We start from the raw sequence: 25707 nt of genomic DNA, 5'->3' as shown, positions 1-25707 counted from the left end.
AAACTATCTCAAGAGTTATTTTAAAAAGATATTCTGGGACTTATTTATTAGGCTTCCTTAAAAAAGAAAACTCATTCAGTAAACTAGAAATCTTAAGCTTTAGACAAAAAACTTACTTCCTTAGTATTAGGATTGGTAAATCCACTGTTCTTTGTTAATTTACTTGCGGTTACGTCCCTAGCCTCTAGGAAACAGAAAAGGAATAGAAAAAATAGCCTTAAACTATCCCAAGACTCATATCTGAAAACAGATTGGCCTGAAACCATTACAGGAGCTATGTGAAGCTTACCTACACAAGAAAACTTAATCGTTTCAGTAGTTATTTAGATATTAAGCTTTAGACAAAGAACCTTACTACTTTATATAAAAGGATTAGCTTTTCCAGAAATATCAAGCTACCACCGGAGCCAAGTGTCCAAAAATAACAACCTTTTAGTGATGGCAACCCGTCGAATTTTGGGCCGGATTCGAATTCCAGATTCTTAAAAGAATCCGTCAAAAAAAGTGGCGTATTCCTTAATGATTCCGGATTCGGATTTCGGATTCTAGCAGTATTGTAAAAGGCTTTTTTAAAAAAATAAATGAAGCATGAAAAGCTGTGAAATGAAAATAAATACCTACAAAAAACGCAACTTTGGATGCTAGCTACCTGTAGTTAAGAAGAAACAATAAAATACTTTTTAGGTATATGTCTGCCACATTTTAAATAAGTTTTATCTGAAAAAAAATATTTGTCGAAAGAAAAAACTCAAGATGCTAATTTCATCCTACCAATTAAGAATCCGGAATCCGCTATTAAAAACGGATTCCGGATTCGGTTTCCAAAATTGGCCCAAAAATTGGGCGGGTTCCGGATCCGGATTGCCAACCCTAAACAACATATTTGTATTTTTAATAGTCAAAGACTTAGTGGACATTTTTAGCGGCACATAGCTTCACATGGTTAGATTTAGCTGGCATGTTTTATATTTTTTCTTTTAATCAAAATATTTTAATAAATTCAAATAAGGTATTTAAAATAACTTATACCTACGCATTAAGCAATCATATTTTTCTAGTCTCTTCTTTATTGCAGTTTATGAAGCAATATACCTAGAAAATCTGCAGCCACTTGTCCCATCCGACCTTTCAGCTTTCAAAACTTCAGTAAGTTCCTAGCGTAAAGAAGAAGTAAGGAAGGGCAGAAAAAAGCTTAAAACCATCCAAAAGCTTGTGTGATGCTTCCCACTAAAATGTATAACTCAATTGATTCAGTCGTTAAATTAGTCTTATGCTACATATAAATTAACCTTAAATTATATAAAGATGAGCCACAAAATTAGTAATTTAGCTTTAGGCGAGCCCCCTTTTAAAAAATGTGAACTTTATTTTAGAGTAAACCCTTAATCTAATCTTAGGAATGTTAGTATCGTCCTATCCATTTCAATTTTTGCACAAGGTTTTATAAAATAATTGTGAAAACATTTTTATACAGAAGGTTGCAGAAAATGTTGACTTTTTACTTCCTTTTAATAAAGAAGAGCATGCACAAACGAGAGCAAGTGTTTCTAAGCACCTTCCAGCAGTGATTCTAAATTATTTTTTCTAGTGAATATAATTATATAATATGGTTGTGTTTAATATCGCTATATCCATTTTAAAAAATAAGTTTCACCATTGTTTTATATGAAAAAAACTTCGAAATGTTATCATCAAATGTTTTGTTGAGTTCAAACTGATGTGACACAAAAGTAAAAGTTTAAAATGAAAATGTTAATTTAGAAAAAGGGATGGTAACTTGTAATATTGTAAACAGTTTAATTAGTGTACTTTAGTAATTTACAGCATTTGATTATAGTTTGGCGTTTTATTTTATTTAAACCTTTGAACTCAACAAAACATTTGATGCTATTTCATAAAAAAAGGCTTAGGTAACATTTCAGAGTTTTATTCATAGAAAACCATGGTGAAACTTAATTCTTTTAGTTGGTATAACTATATCTGATATAACCCTAGTATATTTACAAAAAAAATATTTTGATTCACTGCTGGAAGGTGCTTAGAATCACGTGCTCTAGTTTGTGCATAGTCCCCTTTTTCTCTTAATAGATATAGGTATGTCCGTAGCTTAATTCTGCAATTAATGTAATCATTTTAATTAAAAAAAAACAATCCCTCTTATCATATATTAGGTTTTAAAACTTCTTAAGTAAAAACATATAAGCTAACATTATTTACTTTGGAACAATGTTCTTGGACTTCAACAAAGCATTAAACAAATAAATCTAGAAATATCGATGTGTTCTATAACCAGACAACTACCTGGATCCTCCTGTTGGGGATCTTATTCATCTGCCAGCAACTTGCTTTCTGCTCTTTTATAGCGACTTGGTTGTGTTGATATTCCCGACGCTATTAGTTGATTTTTAAAGACCCAATGGAAAGTCGGCACAGGGTCCTCGGGAAGGGGGCATATAGTTATTTCCCACTTTATTGTTAAAGGTTAAAGCAAAAAAATGTTTAAAAAATGTAATTTTATCTTTTGTTACTGTTCTTTTTTCCAAAGGTTTGCAATTTGAATTATGATATTATTATCCACACTACTGCCCTGCCCCCCTTCCCCTTTCCCTCGTTTTTACCCCATACCCTTCCCAGATTTTCTTAAACCCTGTGAAACTTGAATTATGGCCGGCAATAATATTATAGAACAGCTTTAATGGGCTATTCATTTCAGTATTACATAAAATGTTTCATATACATTTATTCCAACTGCGTTTAATACTTGAGAATAAATCTTTTTGTTGTTTTTATTCTTTACATATGCTAAATAATGTTAATGTTTGCTAAAATAATAGCTGAAAATTTAAATAAATATCTTATTTCTTTTGTAAGTGTATTCTTTAAGATCCTTTTAGTATAACAAGTATGACAACATCCATAAAAGCGGAGATATGAATTGGTAGGAAAAAGGAATAGCAAAACTTCAAACTACTACAGGAATCAACATACCAAGTTTGATATTGATTAGACTACTTTAACAAGCCTTTCCAGTACGGTCGGACAGACCTTAATTATAAATAAGCTTCGCAGCAACAATCAAAATTTAGAGCCATAGCAAAACAAATCATAAATAAACTTCAATAATAGGTGTTGCCATTGAGAGAGGGGACATTGGCTTGAAAATTATACTGATACATAAAGTTTTATATTTAAAATGTTTGGGACTTTTGTCAAATCTTTATTTATTGGATCACATTTACAGTGTTTAAATTGTTCTACTGATAATTTTAACCTACAGGAGTATTTTGTTTATTATAATTGGAGGAAAACTTCAATTTATCGTCGTTGCTTTATTGCACTAGTTCCTAAAACTTCAAAAGAAAGTTCTTTATATTTTTTTTTTATGTATTTCAGATATTATTAAGATTTATTATAGGTTGAAAATCCTATAAGAAAAATGCAAAATAGATGAATTTAGTTAAGTAAATAGTGACAATATATAAAAAAAATGTTTACTTTTAGAAACATTTTGCCATTTGGGGCAAAGTTAAAATCAAGCTCTCAATTAGTGAACAAATTTAGTGGATTAATTTTTCAATCAAGATTAAAATGGAAATATCAACATTACTTTAAGGAATTTTATGACAAAAAAAGTTATAGCCGACAAAGTTAATAAAGGGGGGGGGGGGGGTTTAATGCAACAATGTCGTAATCAATGCACAAATGGCATTCGTTATGAAACTTGGCATGTGTAACCCTTGGTAGGTCTATTTTCCCCAACTTGAACAAAAAGTTGGAAAATTATCGACTGGCGGCTTAGTCGTTTAACCCTTTTTAGCTATTTTCAGGGCAAATTAATAATTTATTACATAGGAATCAACTTCTTCATAATTATTTTTGCTTTATTTCATGTCAAATGATACCAATTACCATTTTATTAATTTCTATTACCAGCTGCAGCTGTAAGCGACTGAGAAATGCTAAGAGTATGATGTGTAAATAGGGCGTGTGACATTTCTACTGGAAAATTGCCAAAAAACGGCCAAATAGCTGAGCCGCCTACCGTTAGCTGTTACTTTTCCATTTTTTTGCTCAATTTAGGAAAATACCAAAGATTACACATGCCAAGTTTCATAACGAAATTTTGATCTTAAGTGCCATTTGCGCATTGATTACGAGATGGTTGCATTAAAGAAAAAACTATTCCTATTAAAAAAAAACTTCATTAAAAGATTAAAAATTTACTTTTTTTAGTTATGAAGAAAGGGGGGGGGGGTTGAGGAACATTTATAATCATATTCTCTCATTCGTTGGCTCAAAACCTCAAGATTCTTCTATTTAATCTTAATTGGATAGTTCAACTTCAACCTAGCATGAGCAGTGTCCAAATTTTTAACCAATAATTTATATATACATAAGAGCGCCGAGGTTGAGGTAATAATGAGTAGCTCTCATGAGACAGCGGGTCAAGTCATAATGTGCTTGAACGTGGAGCTTGATAGCCCTAGTGGCTATACAAAAGTGTCTCAACCTACTCCATGACTACTTAGGCCCAAACCCTAAGAACTTTGGCTAATCAATCAATCAATCAATATACAATATACATAAGAGGTATATCATGATTGGGGATGTACATCAATTTATTGATCCTTATCTAATCCCTGAGCTAATTTATATAACATATATTTAGCTAATATACATATATGCTACGTCTATTTATTTTAACTGACGGCGCCATCACACAAAATATCCTCTTTAGCATTGATAACACCCCCCCCCCTTCTTAATTTGAAATAAATTGAAAATAAGGGGGAGTGGGTAGTTTTTCGTTTGTAGTTTATTATTACTTCAGGTTAGTTTAAACTGGATAAGGGGTTTATAGATAGGAATTAAACTACCTCCCCCCACCCCCAAAAAAAAGGGGAAGGTGTAGTATCAGTATTCAACCGGCACTTTGTGGAAAAGGACTCAACTGACATATATGGTATCTACTTTCAGTTATATTAGATTAAGTTGAGGCTTGCCATACCTAGGTATATACCATATATATGCCTTGGATTTAAATTTGATTTGAGTAGGTTGTATAATCTTGTTATTGGTGAGAAATTGAAAGATTGATCCCAGGGGCGTAAACATGGGGTGGTGTTGCAGCATTTTTTTCCAGCAAGGAGTGGACACTTGGCTGTAAATTACACTGGTACACAATGTTTTATAACCACGTTGTTGATTTTAGGTTGTGATAGGTTGGTTGTGGTAGTGATCATACTTTTTAACCAATAATTCTAATCTAAAGAATCAACATTTGAGATTTACATTAATTTATCATTCAATGTCTTATTCCTTATGAATCCTATTATATAAAGCAGTTAGCGTTTTTTGTCTGTCCCGAAGAATCTCGCTAACCGCTGAACCGATATTGTTCTCCTTTACAGTGAAGCTTCTTATAGGTCCTTAGATTGTTTTAAACTATTTTTGGGGAGGGTTTCTTCGCCCCCCCTCCCCCCCCCAAAAAAAAACAAACTCAAATTTAAAATGGGATGAGGTCGACTTTTCCCATTCCTACCTTAAGTGCCCCTAGAGGCTTCTAGGGGGCGTATCCGCTAGTATGATATAAAGTATTTCAAAGAATGTAAAAGGGTAGCTCCACGAAGGGTCTTCAACAAATTAAGATACTCAGATTAGATGGAATAGCTTAGAAATAATAGGTAGTCAACTATGGAGCTCCCTAACCCTGCTTTGAAACACTGGACCTAATATAACATAACCTAACCTGACTTAAAACAAAAAATAAACACGGTAAAAAAATAAACCCCCGTATTTTTAATTCATTTCAAAATAAAGGGGGGGGGGGTTGGGGTGTTGCTGTTCTCGAGTAGGTACTTTGAGGGAAACTGCCAGTATGGCTTATCAATTAACAAATAAGGATAGAAAATTTGACTATATGCGCCCTTAAATATATCAAAACTAAAGCAGTTTATATATAGAAAATTACAATCCCTATAAAGTTTACTTATGCCATATCTTGTTAATAAAACTAAATTGAAACTGATACCTATTATGAATGAACTTTAAAGGTTTATAGTGAATGTTTGGTCTGGTGCTTTCTCTCAAATTGCAATTGAGCTATCGAACCCCCTCCCCCCCTTTATTTTTTAGAATATAAGATGATCTGTCTGATCTCGGAAACTTAAGGATTGAATTGACTTGTCAGGGAATCTTTAAAATGTCTATGAGTGGTTTAAGACTATTTTTCTGACCTCCTTCCGACACCCCTATAGACAAAGAGCGAATTAAGTAGTTTTGAAATAAAAAAATAGGTGAGATTTTTTACCTTTCAAAAAACCTTTTATTGACTAACCTTACCTGACCCAAAGTATAAACCAACAAATAAAAAAAAACTTGTTAAAAGATTGGGGGTGGGGCCGGGGTGGGGGTGTGGTTATGGTTTCTAGTGCTAGTCATGGCATTTTGAGGGAAACCGCAGAATATTTTATTTATCTAATCTGATAAGTAAGTTAGTTTTTGATTTTCCTTGAGTAATAAGTAACTACTCTGAAAATAGCAGAGATCTTAAGAGATATGGTAATGATACTAATGAATGATGTATTTATGTACACATCCAATCTTGAAAAACTTAATTATCCCCTTTTTGCTGAAGATAAAGTTTATTGGTGAACAATTTTGGACACTATGGTCTGTATTTCAAAAGATTTGATAAAAATAACCAAAAGTTTTATAGCTAACGAATCATAGATCGTGGTTCTCACTTTCCCTGGAAATTTGAAAGTGTGGAGAAAATCTGGTTGGATTTTAAATAGTTATTGATGAATGTTGAAATTAGTATATCTAAAGCATTCTACACAGCATCCTTATAATTAAGTAGCAGGATGTCTGTTTGTACCGACGGATCTCGCTCAGCAATGAACCGATATAGTTCTTCTTGACAGGGTAGCTTCTTATAGGTCATGAGAAGGTTTATAACTATTTAAAGGTTACCACCACCCTCCCAAGATAAATCGCCCCTCGAAAAAAATACCCCCTCCCCCAGCTAGTATCATGTATAGATTCTTCTAAAAAGACATTTGCAGGATCGGCTGCCGTGCGTCAGCCGCGTGTAAGCCTCAATTAAATTGTTATATTGTAACTTTAAAATTTAGCTGGATGTCTTAATTTGTTCCGAGACAGACAATCCATCTTTTTAAGATTTTTTTATGCCTACAAGCGGGTATAAATTTGAGGCTTAAATGCGGCTAAAGCGCGGCTGCAGAGCCCTTGATGTTTGTAAGCTCAAATAAGAGAGATATCTAATGTCTGTAAAATACCGAAATTTTTTGGCCATTTTTATTTTTATGTAAATCCATCTACCTATATAAAATTAAATGGACAAAAAATCTGTTAAATATTGATACCTTCATCTTATTAGGGCGAGGCGGGGCTTAACCGGTAAATTTTTCGTTTTTTTTGAAAAATTTTTCGTCCGACTATGAGACCCAAAAAGTACCCTTAAAATTCATCTCACAAAATTTTAATATTTTAAACTTTTTATAGGCAATTTATTAAGAAACAAATTTGCTTTTATGTTTTTTTCTGTCATTTGAAAGGAACATGGAGATAAAGGTCATTTTATGAAGGTGGGTAAAAAATTACCGGTTTAGCCCCTTACCGGTCTATGCTCCGCTTGACCCTAATGAATCAAATGCTTTGCTTATATCAAGATGACATAATTTAGTTCTTTTTAATCGTAATGTGACAAGCCCAAACATTCCCAAAATAGTTATTCACCTTCCCTGGGCCTAATAGGAGCTTCATATTAATATGGCAGGAATCTAAAGGGATAAGACAATGGACGGTAAATTGTTGTACATCACCAATGATGATAAACAAAACTATCCCTTCTGGTTGTTGAATCGTTTGGACACTTAACTTAACCAACCAATCAAAATAATAGATAAGTCCCCAAAGTTTGTAAGCTAACGAATAATAAAACGTTTTTTTTTTGTAAAACTTTGGGGACTAGTGTAATAAACATACCAATGTCCCCTCCCTCCCTGATTTGTCATAATGTTTATGATATCAGATGAATAATTTTTGTACACAGACAGAAGCAAATCTTCAAGATAAAATCAGGAAATCAATATTTTTATGTAAAAAAAAGTCTGGGATCTAAAGGGATAAGACAATGGCCGATAAATTGATGTATATCCCCAATAATGACACACAAAATTACATACCCTTTCTGTAATTAAAGTAAAATTGTTGTTGGTTGAAACGTTTGAACACTCAACCTAATAAACCAACCAAACAAACTTAAGTATGTCCCAAAGTTATTACTCCAAAAACTTTGGGGACTAGTGTAATAAACAGCTCATTGTACCCTCTCTTTGAATAAACCACTCTATGATTATTAACGTCAGTATGTCCCCCTTAAACATTTTTGGCAAAACCTTAAGCGTCTTACATTTTTGGAGATGATTCTCCTAATTAATAGTTTGCTCTTTTAAAGCTAATGTTATTATCCTTGTTAGCTTATACAAGTTCTTTAGAATTTAATAATGTTAAAAATAATCTTAAAAACTTTGATTATTTTCCTGTATATTTTATAAAAGATTTCTTGTGAAATCTTATAAAGACTAGATAAGAGACTAGGGTAAACAATTGTGCTGAACCAAAATATTTTCATGGGTAGTTAGTTACCTTAGCTAGCTTAGACAAATATGATTTTATATTAGGCTTGTCAAGAAAATTCTAACAGATTTTTTAAATTTTTTAAAGCTAAGTAACTCGATAATTTTTTTTGTCTGTCCGTCCGTCAGTCAGTCAAAAACGCTATTGGGAATATATGATTTTCTCGGCTTCTGATGTTATATAACTTATACTGTAGTTTTTTTCGAGCTTGAAATACACCATCATACAATTCAGTTGTACCGTCGGTTGGTCGGTCATTTATTATAAATTTTTAACATATTTAATCCATCTTTATATTTATATTTCTAATTCTTTTTTCCTATTTGTTTATGATAACTGAACCAATTATATTCGTTTTTGTGGTTTTTCTGTGTTTCGCTACTGATGGATGTTGTCATCTTTGTTTTAATTAAAAAGTACCTGAAACTAAAAACTAGGCCGAAAACATAAGAAGAAAAAACCAAAAATCATATTCTAGACCAGCTGTATACGAGATCTTAAAGACATAAGGAACCACACAAACTTTCTACTTTAGAATAATTTAAATATTTCTAAGAATTTCAATGAGAATGCATAGACAGCTAATGACAACTAAATATTAAACTTTTCAGCGGTTTCCCTCATAGTGCCTAGTGAACAGAACCCCCCCACCCCTCCTTCCTCTTTTTTTCGAAATAAACTGAAAATAAGTTGGAAGAAGTGTTGGTTTTCGTGGTTTTTCTTTTACTTTAGGTCAGGTTATATTATGAACAGGGGAGCCCTGCAGGTAAAACTATACTCCCTTTTTCTTATTTGAAATTATATCATCAATAAGGATTGGGGGTGGGGGGGGGGGTTCCTAGCTCAATAGGCTCAAAAGCACCAAATCTTGTGCATAGAATATCTGAACCAAGACGTAGTTTATAATATTTATTGTCCCGGGGTTTGAAAAATACCTTGCTTAAAGTCTGGATCATAATTCATTGCAAAAGTTAGCAGAAATAAATTGTCTTCTGGTCCGGGATGACGGGGACAGTGGACTCTAAATTACTTTAAAGTACCCAAAGTTTTATAAACACGTTTTGGGTACTTTTATTAAATTCTGATTGGTTAATTCCAAACTTTGCATTAAATAGCTTTAATCTACAAAATGTGTAATTTAGTTTATCACAATTGGGGATGTTTATTAATTCATCACTAATTACCTTTTCCCTTAAGATCCCTGTTTCCCGCCAAGTTTTCTTTTCAATTATGGAGAACATTGCCGTCCATTGTTCACTACAAAATATTTTAATAACGTTTTTATTAGGCAAAGCTTTTCTGTGTTAATAATGTGTCCGTTCGTTTTAGAATCGAAGATTTTTAGTGGGCTCGGCCTGGTATTTTTTTAACTTGACGATTTCTTCCTCTCCCCAAAAATAGTGATAAACCTTCTATGGACCTATGAGAAGCTTCACTGTACAAGAGGTCTTTTGTTACAAACAGACACATAAACACAGACATTATGTTACTTTTATACAAGGATGATCGGGTATAGTCCCTTTCGTGGCAACGCCCTTTAAGGGGCGATTTGTCGTATTTTGAAAATGGCGTTTGAGTTTTTTATATACTTTAATCTTTAATGATTTACTCGCAAGTCAAGTTTTAAGGCAGTCGGGACATTTTACCACATCGCCCCTAAACTATTCGTAGCACAGGATTCGTTTTTATATTTCCAAAAAATAGACTTCATAGCGGTTCTAGCAGTATGCATAACGTTTTTCTACTAATAACACAAGCCGCGCAATCGAAATTTTAAAAAGGTCCGCATTTTTTTTCACACCCTTTAGGTTATTTTATGTTAGGTTAGATTATATTGGGGAAGATGATTGCCCTGAAGGGTTAGGCAATTTGCCCCGCAGGTTTAGATCCCCCCTTAGGAGCTAGAAATAAAAGAAAGGCTACTGGGAAAATGCGAAGAAATGGGCGTTTCTTTGTCTTGGACTATACCCTGATCGTATTTTTAAATAAGATACCGTCACCATTCTTGTTTTTATGTTTTATTTGTTGAGCTACGCTACTAAACATGTTATTATCCTTGTTTTTTTTTATATAAACGCTATGAACCTCGAGACGAGAAATATTCTTTGTCAAATATTCTAGGAGCAGAGCTACTCTATAGTTTGTAATGCCCGTAAGTCTTTCTGTCTGCTATTTAAGAGAGACAGCAGATTTTTTTTGTGAAGATTCCTTGAACTATTGAGCATAATTTACTTTGTCCTTTGTTGTTTGTCTACCAGTCATATTAAAACAAACATGAAATATATTTCAAGATATTCTGATTTTCCGTATATTTAGTTTTGATTTATGATCATCGAATATCTGTTTTAAATTACTTTATCGATATGATTATCCTACTTTTTTGCTTTAATACTTATGTCATAGACAGATTTTTGCGGAGATTAAAATTGAAAATTAAAACCAGTTTTGTTTGAAGGCTGGGCTTGACAAAACTGGTATTTATAAGTTATTAATATGTTATTTTTAGAATAGCTGAGAACCAGTTCTTATCCTGAGGATATTAATCGGTTTTGAAGCCATATTTGAAAACGATTTTATCCCTAATTATAACCTTGTTTGTTACTTACCCTTGCCCATTCTATTAATTAAATAGCTTAGCTTCTATTGTTGTAATCGTCCTTGTTAAATTTTTTGTCGCAATAAAGTGAATATCCTTTTATAGTATTTCTTTTATTGGGTTCAATATAGATTTATTATCCTAAATGGTCAATTAGAGACAAAGATCTTTCGAACTTAATCAGGAATTACTAGCAGGCGATTCATAAACATATTACAAGCGACGATTTTTTTTGATGATACATCATCCATTAGGAAAGCTTTATCCAATGAAATTCAACTGTTTATAATTATATGTAGTTGACTTATTATGTGAATAAAATTAATTAAAACTTCCCTATTGTACCAAAATATTTGCCTTTTCTAACTAATTAGTAGCTGTTACCCTAGCATCTAGGCGCTCTGTATTCATTTGGTGCAAATTTGGGGCAGAAAAATAGCTAACTATTCTAGAACCTTCCTAGATGTAAATCTTCCCTAAGAAGAGAACTCTATTAGTTCAGTAGTTATTGAGATATTAAGCTGCAGACAAAGAAAACCTTACTTCTTTAAATATAGGATTATATCTACACTGCACTGTATATATTAGAGTAAAACACTAGAGGGGAAAATAGTTAAACAACTTCCCATCGCACTGTTCTTGTGTTGACTCTTAATTGGGTCATTGAAAATCAACCAATGCAATGTGTATATCACAGCCAAGTAACAATTTGCTAGCAGACGAATAAGGTCATTCTAAAGGGAGGCAGGTAGTTATCTGTGTATACTATAGATCTGTTCTGTGTACCTATAGGCCCTTTAAAGTTATTTTGGATCTAGACTTTTTATATTTATTGGGTTCAATATCAGACAGAATAGTCAGAATAATATTCATAAATATTTGATAAAAAGGAACTTTATAGCAGATGTGACTTAGAATAAATTTACATTTAGTTTTTTTAGATTTTAATCTTATTTTTACAATTTCTATGATTAAATACCCATTGCGCGCTCTCTCTCTCTTTCTCCATCTCTCTCCCTTCCTTTTTTCTATTTCTATCTTTCCTCTTTGAAGGGAGAGTGCGGCTTAAGAGGGTTAAAAAAAGTATAATAGCCTCAAAGAAACTTAGAACCTTTGTAGAGCTCCTTAAAATTGAGAACTCAATCGGTTCAGTGGTTAGCGAGATCTTAGTGGATGAGCAAATATAAAAAGGTTTTTTTACAGGATCTTTTATCTTTAAATAGATAAAAATATTGTTAATACTTGATGAGTGAGTACTCTGAAAAAGTTCCAGTTCCCATATCTATAGCTCAGTTCCTGGAACGTGGACGTAATTCACAGGTAGTTTTCGATTCCAGCATTTCTTTTTTTTATAGATTTTGTTATCTTTTGTTTAGCACAGTACCTCAGATAAAATCTTACTTTTCTAGCAAAACTGCTTTATAACCCACTTTATACGTTGTTGGTAACGTGATTTTATCTGTCGCTAATAAAGATAGACGGCTTTTTTGTGTATAAATTCCTCGTAAATAATGCTTAAGGGTAAATTAGAATTTAGATAGAAAGCTTGACTTAAAACTTTTTTTTTTAAGAATCCTCTTTCTAATGGGCATATACCTTATTGTGTAGAATATTTTGAATTCCAATGACCTTTCCCTCCCTAAATAATTGTTTTTAAGATGTTTACTTCTGAGTAATATTTGTAATGTTTTCTTTGTTTTGTTCTAAAGAAAAATAAGTTTTGAATATATATACTCATATAAGTTCATCATAATATATGAAGAAATTATGTTATGAAATATAAAATGTCAAAACTTGTAGAGTACAAGACTAGATCAATGCATTCTTTTTTTCTGTTTATATAAGAGGGCTCGGCAGTTGCAGTGGCTTGAATTAAGTCGAAAATCCAGGGTGTATTTTGGAATCAAAAATACGCTGGTACTCAAAGTTTTAAAACAAAAGTATGCTTATTCTTTTGTTTTTTGACTTTGGGTACTTCTATCTTAAATTCTACCATTTAAAGCCAATAAATTTTAATCTACATAAGGGTTAATTTTGTTTATCTTTAGGGATATCTTGTATGTACGTTGATTTATAGTCTATTGTATTATTCTTTAAGCCGCAGACGTGTTGAATTGTTTTATATACATCGACAGTGCAGCTGCTAAACATTGCGGCCAAACAAGCAACTACTGCTGATACTCACTTTAAATGAACGGATGCCGAGCCTTGTTATATATATATATATTTTTTCATGCATTTTTCCACATAATAAATTAGGAACAATATCTGTATTGTTTTTTCTTTTCTTTTCTAGAATAATTTTTTATAAGTAATGCCACTTTTTCTGTGTGACATAATATTATTTATTATTAGTTGCGTCGTCCCTAGCCTCTAGAGGCTCTTTATTCACTGGTATAAAGATAGGTGTGAAAATAGACTCTGATTCAGAGATAAAATATCCTCAGAACTTTGTAAAATGTCCTTAAAATGGAGAAATTGGTTTTGTAGTTAAAAAGATATTATCACATAGACAAAAATTTAAATTGATTACACTTTGACGCAACTTTTATTGTTCAAATTTTTTCAAAATAACGAATTTTGTAGTTTTTATAATCTTTACTTGGAAAATTTAAACTTTTAAATGCGGGAAACTGAAAGGTAGATCAATGCTCCTTTGCCTTTTTTTCTTAACTTAAGATTTTTTTAGTTTACCGAAGAAGAAAGCTATACACACATAGTGGATGAAACTTTAGTAAGACTGGCGCATCTGATTAAAGAACTTCAATGTCTACCTGAAGTAAGTACCTAATCAATTTCATACTTTTGTTTATCTATAATACAAAGTAGCTTGATGTCTGTCTGTCCGTCCGTCTGTCTGTCCGTCCGTCAATCCTTTAAGATCTTGGTAACCACTGAAGCGATAGGATTCTACTCTTCAAGGAATATACCTACTGGTCCTGTAGTGGTTTTTGGCTATTTTCTTGGGGCGTGGGACACCCTCAACACCCCCAAAAATAAAAAAAAATCCCTCATTTTTTTTTTTGATGATGGAGATGACGAAGATGTACTACATTTTTTTAAATTACCTCTTGGGGGAAAGCCCCTAGAGGCCAGGGGCGAAACCGCTAGTTCATTAATAGAACAAATCAACAAATTTTTATATGCACAATCATATATTCAGCAAAAAACTTTACAGTATTTAAAGATTTTCTAAAATGTTGGGCTTAGCCTTACATACATAAAACCAAAGATTTTCAAGGGGGAGATGCAATATATTCTTGAATCATTAATAGGTACTTCCACTCAATGTTCTTAGTCGAGCACAAACTCCGCCACACTCCCCCTTTATTTTGAAATGAATATAAACTATTGAAGGTGGTGTATTTGTGTTTTACTGTTATAATGGGTGGAGGATAGGGTCGGGCTGGATACTTTTTGCCCAGATACATGATACCGGATATCCAGCTTATTTATAATGCCAGACATCCGGAGCCGGCTAAATATCTGGCCAACATTCGATATCTGGCAAATTACCGGATATCCGGTATTATAAATCAGCCGGATATCAGGTATCCGGATAGTTTCAATATCCGGTATCCGGCCCAACCTCGCAAGGTAATGGCACAACAGGTTTAGTTTTCGTAGGCTTAGAGCCCTCTGTAGGGATAAGGAAAAATAACAAGTGAGGCTCTGTGCTTGTGACCTTGATAATCACCCAATACATTTTTTAAGGAGCTGCATATAGAAGAAAATTACCAAGAAATATTAGACAATTACCACAGAAGCTTCAGTGCTGCTATGGCATTTGAAAACTTACCTCCTGACACCAATAATCTCAGGTAAAGTTGAAAGAGGGCGGGTTGCTTGCCCTGAGCACTGAACAGCCATTATATCCTGTTTAAAATAAATATAAAATAAGTGGGTTTAGGGGTGGGGGGAGGTGTAGTCTTTTTCTCCCTTGTCACCCTAATTTTCAATTTTTCATTAATTTTTAAAAATAAGGGGTAGGAGAAGAGGAGTTCTTTGTTCTACCAGGTAGTTTAAGGAAAACTGCCGAAAATGGCTTTGATATGGATAGTATATAATTATATATTAATATATAAATGAGTCTTTTAAAATATTGTAACAAGAACTGCAGACTAAGCATTGTTACGTTTGTGGCGGCTGCGACTTTGTTTCAGAATTCCCCTACTTTAGGCTTCTTATTTATTTTAAATGCGGCTGCAAGTCCTATTTCAAATCTTTGTCATCTTAACCTTTTCAAAGTGTTTGATATAATTCTTAGTAAGGGTATTGATAAGGAATTTTATTGCATATATTTAACTCGTGCACTGTCGTGAAAAGTTAATGTAAATTTTACTACTAACTGCAATTTAACCCCAATTTATTACCTATGTATTTATTATATCAGAGAGAGAGAAGGGACAATGGATTTTTTATTACACTAGTCCCTAATGTAACTTTTTATTATTGGTTGGCTTAATAACTTTGGTGACCTTCTTTATTTTGAATTGTTGATTCATTGAGTTAAGTGTTTAGAAGTTTCAATCACTAATTTTAATTTACAAAAGGGGTAATTTTGTGTATCATAACTGTGGATGTACATAAATTTATCGGCAATTGTCTTATCCCTGTAGATCCCTGCTATTATATGCATATGAAACATTGTAGTTTTTTACAGGTTCTTATTCAGACGAGGGACATTGGATTTTAAATTATATTGGTACCCAAAGTTTTATTGAAATGTTCTTTTATTTGTTAGCCTTAAATCTAGTTTGCCAAGGCTAAAATGGCAGTTTATATATTTGTTCACCAATAATTTTTACCTTGAATGGGGTAAGTTGACTAGGTAATTTTTCATCCTTATATAAACGTAACAGAATTCTTGAAAAGTAACTGGATGTCATGAGTCTCTCTGTCTGTATGTATAGAAGGATATCATTAACCGCTGGACTGATACAGTAAAACAGTATACAGTAATTCCTGGAAAGGTTTAAAACTATTTTGGAGTAAGGTACCAACAATCTTTTAGGTGAAATCGTCCCAGACGTAAAGCGGTTGATCATCTCCCCCACCCCCGGCCCCCTCCCCTTCCATCAAATACCTCTAGAGAAGCCGCTGGTTGTAATAAATTATAATGATGAAATGGATATTTATGTCTTTGTTTTAGAGATTGGACCACAGTTCTGAAAATGGGCAAAGAACGCCATAAAGTAAGTAAATTGATACTATTATTATTTAAGATAAAATACACGTTAATAGTTTTGATAGGTACTAAGTATTGTTAAAAATTGCTGTATTTTGCATTGGTGTTAAGGTTTTGATTTGACCAATTTATAAATATTTAAAAGCAATTTATAAACATGGAAGATAACTTTAAAAGGGACTTTAATACATTACCTTGCAATTTACTAACTCTTACAGGGATGGGACAATGGACTAGAAACTGTAGTGGTTATAATTTTTTTTATAAATTTATCTCAATTGTTTTTGTTATACACTTACAATTAAGATTGGGTTGTACATGCTTTGATTAAAACCTAAAAATCTAGGAATCGAACTAGCGCCCAAATTAATAAACAAATATTAATGAAATCTTGTGACAATTGACTAGAAACTGTAGTGGTTATAATTTTTTTTTATAAATTTATCTCAATTGTTTTTATTATACACTTACAATTAAGATTGGGTTGTACCAATGTACATGCTTTGATTAAAACCTAAAAATCTAGGAACCGAACTAGCACCTTAATTAATAGACAAATATTAATAAAACCCTGTGAAAAGTATGTGAACCTATTTAATTTCTGAAATATTTTGAAAAGAAAAGTACAAAAACTTAAAAATCTAGGAATAGATCTAGCACCCCAACCAATAAGTAAATGTCAATGAAACTATGTATATAATGTTAACGTATTCATCCTTGAAAAATTCAGCCTTCTAGCTTGAACAGGAGTCGATAAAATCAAGGTTTCCCATAGCTTTACGGACTCACGGACGGACGAACGGACATACAAAGTGAATTACAAAGTAGCTTCGTTACTAAAAAAAAAACTCCGTTTTCAGGATACAGTATCATCCATGGCCCGAGCTTGCATGAATATGAAAACTAAATATGGAATCTCATTAGACACAGATGATTGTGCATTAACAAGGTAACACTTCACCAAAAAAATGTTGATGCTTTCCCTCAAAATGACTTGTCGAGCAGTTTTTCGTTTGATTGTGTATTGTTATCAATAATAAATATTTTTTTAATGTGTTTTTCATTTGAAACAGAAGAATAATGACATCCCACAATATGCAATGGCCAATGATAGGCCAGTAAATAATTCACTATTAGTCAATTACAATGTGTACTAGCCTATCATTGGTCATTTGTATGGCATTAGTTTATTGGTGGGAATATAAGCCGCTTCTTTTTCATGAGAAATAAAAAAAGGGATCATGGAAAGAAAACGAAGTATTCCGGTTTCGTAGTATTTTCGACGTAGCTTTTGATAGGTTATGTTTGGTTAGGTAAGATGAGGTAAATGTTATTGATCGTCCCTCAGGGTTAGACCCCCCGCAGGGGCTAGAAGTAGGAGCTACTGTGAAAATTTGACGAAGCCCGCTACTTTGTTTTCATTACATGATCCAAAAAAGTTATCCCAGTTTAAAATATTATTCAATAGCTCATTCTTAAATGTAACCTTATTATTCAAATTTATTTCATTAGATATTAAAAGTGGGTGGGAATTTATAATTATTGAAATTACATGTTTTACTTTTTTATAACATTACAATTAACTAAAAAACACCTTTAAGGAATTTAATCTTGTAAGTGAAGTTACCAAATTAAATTAATACAAGAGAGTTCTCAAAACAATAACAGCAGTTAACTAACAAATAAAATAATAACATCTGATGATAGCTCGAAAAAAATATATAACTTTACTTTATATGTATGAGTTAACCTTTTATTAATTTTCACCGAAAATTAGGACCTATAGCTTAGTTATTTCAAATTATTTAATTTCTGGTTGTAACTAAAACTGGAAAATGCATTTAAAGTGGGACATCTGTATTATCAAAAATAATGTATGAGATACTGTTCGTCTAAAAATGGGTATAAATTTTGTAGATTTCTGCAGTTCATTGTCAATGGTTAATTATGTGTAAATCCTTCACATAAAGATTAACTTTACACAGTTTTAGCTCTGGGGAAGTGCATATTAAATTGATCATTTAAACTGTCGTCAGGCCTCAATTTTAACCTAAATTTCTTTGTTAATCTTGGGGAAATGTTACCAACTTTACAACTCTATTGTGATGTTATTTAATCTTATTTGCATAAGATTTTCAGTTCCAAGTGTAATTTAGGCTTTAGCCAACAATAGTTTAAGCAGTGGCGTGCATGGGGTTTTGCCAAGGGGTTGTGAGAAACGCCTTATGCAAGTTTTGGTACCTAACTTACTATTTTTGACCAAAATCTATGGGGCTGTAGTGGTGTGTATCACAGACTATAAGAGGGATGTAGTTAGTGGGATTGAGAAAACACCCTAGTTGACCACCAACTCACTCAAAAGATTATGAAAGTGTCCTGATTTTGGAAATGGAGGCGCGAAGTGCGCAAGGGGAATACACCTAGATGGGTGTATCCACCTCCCTTGATTTTGCTAGTGGAGACACCCCCCTTCTACACGCCTCTGATTGAGTGTATTGGTTACATTTAAAGAATGTGGAAGGATTTGGGATCTAAAGGGATAAGACAAAAGGTAATAGTCCCCAATAATACAAAAACATCACTTCTGTAGACTTTATTTTTGACGCTGTTGGTTTCAACCTGCCGATCAATATTGTTAAAAAGTTTTTTAAACCAATAATTAAGAGAACTTATTTATGAAACTGTGGGTAATATTATAATTTACAGTTCAATGTTCCCTCCCTCCCTGGAAAGGATGAAGTCATTACAAAATGAAATCTTAGGAATTAGGTTGGTGTAAGTTTGCCAGTCTTAACATTTAGAAATTCCTCTTTCAAACTTTGCAGCATTTCAATTTTGTCGCCCAAAAGTTTAGCAGTTCATACATATAGACAGGAATCTCCAGGGATAAGAAAATGGATGAAACATAGATTACAGTTTACAACCCCAATTGTGGTTAACAAAATTACTCCCCCTGTAAATTAAAATTATTGTTGAAAAAGTTTAAAAACTTAATACTTTTGGGAGAATCATAATTTACGGCCCAATGGTTCTTTCTTCCCTGTACATAACATATAATAAAGAGGATTTGATATAGGAAGGGGTTAACTTTTGAATGGATACGGGGCAGAAATGCAGGTATCTGTAGGGATAAGACATTGTACGATAAGTTTATGTACAACCCCCAATAATGATAAGCAAAATACACCTTTTGAAGATTAGATTATTGGCTGAAAAGTTTGGGCACTACTTGTTTAGAACCAACCAATGACAATTTGATAAAAGTACCCAAAGTTTATGAGCAATAAGTTTGTTAAAGACTTTGGGTACCAGTGTAATTTACAATCCAATATCCCCTTCCTCCCTGCAGAAATGCATTATGTCAGATCATTATTACTAGGCGCACACTGAATACTTTTATCAGGGAGGAATAATGGATAATGGACTTTAAATTAAACTGGTCCCCAAAGTTTTATAAACAAGCTCTCTCCAAATTGATTGTTTCATTACTTTATGAACTTTAATTTAATGATTGGGTTGTACAAACTAGCAGTTTACAACAACAAAAAATATCAATAGATTGTTTGTTGAAAATAATATTTCGACCATTGACTTGTCCCTTATGATTCTTGACTTTTATAAACTTGTTAAATACAGCTTAGCTTGCTTTAAGTTGTATACATTTATAATTTTAATTGCATTTTCTGAAGTGAAGATACTTCATAATTTAAAAGTTTAATCATTTGTCCTTCTATACGAAACAACATGGTGGATTGTATAGCCTTAAATCAGAAGGTGTATTCCCTGAAAAAAAAGACAAATCGGTTCAAGCGCAACAGAGATCTTAAAACTGAAAATAGATAAAAAAAACTTCTTTAGGATATGTTTTTTGCTTGTTTTTACTATTTAAATAAAAAAATATTTTTGTTTTCCTACTTGAGAATGTTTCATTCTTTTTGAATTCATGAAATAATTTCATATATCTTATTTGAGAAAAAAATAAGTAAATAAAAGACCAATATGAAAATAAAAATCGGTAGTTTTTAATTATTTAATTGTTTTGTTATTTAACAAGTTTTATGTTGTAAACATGTAATCAAACTTAAACTTATGTTTAAATGCAGGGCTTGGCAGCCGTCTATTTTATAGTGGATACTCGCTAGTCCTTCCCCATCTTGTGTTACTATTTTCATATTTCTACCCCCTTTTGGGCTCTTTTAAACTTTCATTGATATAACCTACCCTACAATAAGCATAGAAAGATTACTTTTTTTCTTCAAAAAATCGTTTTGTGATCAAATGCGATATGAGGGAAATCGCATATATAGTTGGCGGCTGATGCTTCGGCTGCAGGTGCCAAGCCCTGTTTGAAAGAGAAAATTAATTAATTTATGTAAACATACGGGGGGGGGGGGGGCTGGTAATATAATGAGGACACATTTGTTTGGGACTTTATATTTGTTAATTGTAAAGTTGCATGTGATAAAACTGCAACCAAAATATTCCTTATTAATACATAACTTTGCATTTAGTATTACAGGGCTAGAGGGACATTTTACTGTAAATTATACTGGTACCCAAAGTTTTATTCACAAAAGTTCTCATTTGTTGGCTAACACTTTAAGAGAATTGCAAATATTATGTTACATTTTTATCCTTAGTTTTTAACATAGAGAAAATAATAAAAGAGAGAAATCGAGGTATTTGAAGGACTAAAATAGGCAGTGGGCCTAGAGGCCTATATTGAGCAATTGCCGCGCTGAATTTTTAATGTTATTCCACCACTTTTCAAAATGGGAATATCTTAAAATTAAATATAATTTCAAGACAATTAAAGTTGCTGTTTGAAGCATAAATCTAATTTTTAAGGGATGATATAGAAATATTTTGAATTATCATCCATTCTGATGAAACCTAATGTAAGAATATAAAATTATCATTATTAATTTTTCATGACTTTGCTACTGACTTTAATCATAACACTCATTATCAGCTTATAAGATTTATATTGCAGTCTATCTAACTTATATTTTTTAATAAATAAACGTTTTTACAAATTTAATATGAACATTTGATTGTAAATTATAATAATCAGTTTTTCAGTGCCATCTAGCTTTGGATATAGAACTAGAATATCAAAGCGTTCATCAATTTTTATTTTGCCTGTATTTTTCTTGTTTTGGATTTTTGTCACTAAAGGGCCAAACCCTGAGGGGTAAATAACATCACTTGAAAATGTTAAAAATATTGTAAAAACGAGTATTGTCTGAGAAAGAACATAGATAGCATTACAGATTATTCACTTATTTAGATTATTCAGTTATGAAATTTTTTATTTGATATTTAGCCTTAGTTTTAATGTATGTCTTTGAAGTAGACAACTAGCGAACCTGGTGGCTGAGAGCTAAACTATTAATTTTTTATTAGTAAACATTTAAAAGTTTTATCATGTTAATTAGATTTAAATATTACATTTAGGCTTATTTGAAAAAAAATAAATTTTTGATCATAAAAGGTGAACCCTCCTATTTTTAAACTAGGCGAAACATACTTTTCTGCTGCACTAAGACCGTCCGCGGCTGTTTGTTTTTTAAGATTCTAAATCAAATTGTATTTTAAATATTTTCTTTAATTTTTTTTAAAACATAATAAATTACAGAAAAATAATAATAATTAATAAGATAAAATTTTTTTTATTTTTTTTTACATATATAGAATAGGTTATGATTAAGATGCAAAAAGCCGCGGACGGTTTAGATAAATAGCAGACAAATTATTTTAGTAGGGGGGAAGTAATATTTTACAATGAAATTGGGGTGAGTATTCATCCTCTTATCCTTTTTCCTTATGGTTTTTAAAAACTGCTATCTATCTATAAATGTATTTAGAATAAAATATATATGTTTGGATTTTTTATAATCTTCATTACGAGCTGCAATTTCATTGCTGCAATTTTAAAGCATCTTATTGCATTTAAATGGATTTTGTAAGTTAGAAGAGATACACTTTTAATCTCTTTAAGGTTTTATTTTCCTTTGTTTATACATTTTTGCAGATTTTTATTACTTTGAAATACATCATAAATATTACTAATACATTAATAAGACAAAAATCGGTCAAAAATTGACCCCCCTCCCTCTTTATTTTAGAAATAAACTATAAATAAGGGAGGTAGTTTTTACCTACACCTATCACCTGCTGGGGGCCATAACCCAGCGAGGCCTGTACCTGCGGTACCTTATCCCTGCGGGGCTACGCAGTACACAAAATAACATAACCTAACCTGAACTAAAGTTATAAAAAAACAGAAACTACACCCCCCATCATTATTTTATTTTATTTCAAAATAATAAAGGGTGTTTACTTCAATGTCTTTTTATATGTGTTTAATTAAATTTTATATTAAACTATAGGTATAATTTACCTGGAACACCTATTTTTCTGGAGCTTACTGGTAAGTCCGCTCCAGGATTAATGTCGGCAATAAATCTATCTAAAATCCTCAGCTCACCACGGAGAGATCCAAAGGTTCCTTTTTATCACTCAATCAGGTTAGATACTAGGGTTTGGCCGGATACTTTTTTGGCCGGATACCGGATATCCGGCAGATTTATAATGCCGGATATCCGGTTTCGGCCGGATACCTGGCCAACGTTCGATATCCGGCAATTTACCGGATATCTGGCCGGATAACCGGATATTCTGCGTCAAAAATCAGCCGGATATCATGTAACAGGATAGTTTTAATATCCGGTATCTGGCGAGATATTGAAAATGACCGGATATACGGCCAAATAACCGGCCAGACCGGATATCCGGCCCAACACTATTAGATACAACCAGGGAGGGAGGGAGGGGACATTGGGCTGTATACATTAGAGTAAAACACCAGAGCTGGATCTTTTAAAGGGCGAATATAGGTTCGATATGATATGAGCTTATATCAAAGGTGCAATTCCATAGATTATAAATAACTTAAAAATATTGACATATTCAATTGTATAAGTCTGTTTATAGCTTAAAACCCGTCAATCTCGAAGAAAATATTTTGTAATTAGTGTGGTTCCCTAAGAACTCAAACACCCTAGCATCACACAAGGCTTCGTGGCAAGGTTGAATTAAAAAGCTTTCGTTAAATGATAGTCGTAATAACGTGGAAACCAATTAATCAGGGGTAAATATACCCTCCTTCTACCTTCATAAAGTAAATTATTTAAAAGTTAAAAAAAAACATCAAATTATGTAAAAAGTAAAAAAAAATAATCGATAAAATTTTCTTGGAGGAAGAATGATTTCAAATCCCTGTTTTTTTGTGGCCGTGTGTGTGTGTGTTGAAAATGCGTACACAAGGGTTGTTTATATCATCATGAATTAATCAAAGAGCTCTGTACAGAAAATAAACTTTAAGACGTATTATTTACCCTGTCAATACTCCTGACGCCTTTCTACGCAAATTATTTTTATGCTTTTTAAAAAATTAAATAAACTAGTATATAATCTAAAATAATAAACATTTAAATTATCTTTTAAGGTGCATGCCAATGTAATAGTCAATCAAACTTAAGCAAAATAGTCAAAAAAAAGTCTTGTAAAGGGCTAAAATAAACGATTTTGTCGGCAATCTCATTTATTATATGTTCAATTGAAACAGAAAATTGCAAAATCTACTTAAGGATTTTTTTGAATTTTTTAATTTGGCATAGATATTCTAAAAGTATGTAATGGCACCTTTGATATAAGCTCATATCATATCGAACCTATATTCGCCCTTTAATCGTTTAGTGGTGCGCTAAATCGGCGCACCTAGATATTATTAGATTTCAATCTTTAAATCAAAATGGAATGGGCGAACCAGTGCGCCTAGTGGCGCGGCAATGGCACTCAACGAGTCATAGTAATTAATTACAGAATGGTAATGTCAATTTGTAATACTGGTAATCTTATTTTCAAATGATTGCTTTTTTTCTTGGAACTTTTTTCTTAGTTTATGGTTTTCTAGATTTAATCAACAATCACTTTACAATTTCCACCATATTTTCGAGATTATTCTGGTTTTCATGGCCTTTCTTCAAAAACTCTTAAATTGAATTAATTGCCCATTGTCCCCTCCCTTACTCCCTGTCTGTTACCTTCTTTTGCTGAGTTTAGAATTATTGTTGTGTAGATTAATTTAACTATAAACATTAATATTTATCCGTTTTAACAACTTGGTTGAAATACTTAATAGTAATATGATAATAGGTGTATTTTTGTCATCAAAACTGTGAATTTGACAGCCTCCTTGAATTTCATGGGTGTGAAAATGACAGTAAAACTGTGTTTATGACAGCAGTGAAGGTGTAATTTTGACAGTGGATAAAAAAATACTGCCAAAAACACAGCTATAATCAAAATTGACAAAAACACACCCACTTTTTGTCAAAAACACAGTGGCTGTATTTTTGCTAGTGGTAAAAGTGGCAGCACCCCATTGTCGCGCCAAACCGGGGTGAACTGGATCACCCCGATTAAGCGCACCACTAAACGATTTAAAGATCCAGCTCAGATGAAGAAAAGGTTCAATAACTGTATCTCCACATCCCATCAAACTTGTGCAACCTTTCTATAGGGTCATTAAAAATCAACCATGCAATGGTGTTGCTTATATTAACACAGCCAAGTAGCAGAAAATAATATAGAAGCAGACGAAAAAAGTCATTGAAAAAGGAAGGGAGGTAGTTGTCTGTATATACATCTATACTTTAGATATGTTCTGTATACAATCCTGGTCCACAAAGTATTCAAAATATCCTACTGTATTCGTTGCTTTTAATTCTTTGGAGACTCTTATTAAATCTTGATTGTAGTAAAAAAAACTATCAGTTTCCTATTTTATCCACAAATAATTGTATTCTGTTGGAGGGGTAATTTTGTTAATCATAATTGAGGATGACATATATGTATTGTCTTATCCCCTAATATCGCTGTTACAAGGGATGGTAAAGCAATTAAATACACTTAAATAATTCAAATCATCTGTAACTGAATAAAAAAATCAATTCATTCTAACTTCTGTTTTTTATTTAATTTGCTTGTTGATAGTACTACTGTTTAATTTACATGTTTTTATTTAGTGAAAAATATACCAATTTTAAAATAGTTATTTATCGCATCGTATTATGAACAGCTTTCCGAGGTTATGAAAAAAAAATATAAGATTAAAACCAGTTTTGTTAGCCTAGATTGGCCGAAGCCCGGGCTATTTTCTTATTAATATTCATATAAATTGTCTGCAATACGA

The 25707-nt window shown here is 32.3% G+C and overlaps 1 protein-coding gene across 1 annotated transcript in view; it reads left to right on the top strand.

Moving 5' to 3' along the window:
- The first annotated feature begins 3404 nt into the window (after positions 1-3404).
- Positions 3405-25707, top strand: part of LOC145312213 (pyruvate dehydrogenase (acetyl-transferring) kinase, mitochondrial-like) — a 37228-nt gene continuing 14925 nt past the window's right edge. The window contains exons 1-7 of the mRNA XM_080151428.1: positions 3405-3613; positions 8057-8106; positions 12511-12580; positions 13950-14039; positions 14975-15081; positions 16413-16455; positions 17309-17397. Coding sequence (XP_080007554.1) covers positions 3488-3613; positions 8057-8106; positions 12511-12580; positions 13950-14039; positions 14975-15081; positions 16413-16455; positions 17309-17397 — 575 coding nt within the window. The 5' untranslated portion in view covers positions 3405-3487. The remainder of the gene's footprint in view (positions 3614-8056; positions 8107-12510; positions 12581-13949; positions 14040-14974; positions 15082-16412; positions 16456-17308; positions 17398-25707) is intronic.

The sequence above is a fragment of the Acartia tonsa genome, chromosome 2 (assembly GCF_053477335.1).
Source record: "Acartia tonsa isolate MP-2025a chromosome 2, ASM5347733v1, whole genome shotgun sequence".
Lineage (NCBI taxonomy): Eukaryota > Metazoa > Arthropoda > Copepoda > Calanoida > Acartiidae > Acartia > Acartia tonsa.
The sequence above is the reverse complement of the archived record's forward strand: the minus strand, read 5'-3'. Positions and strand labels throughout refer to the sequence as shown.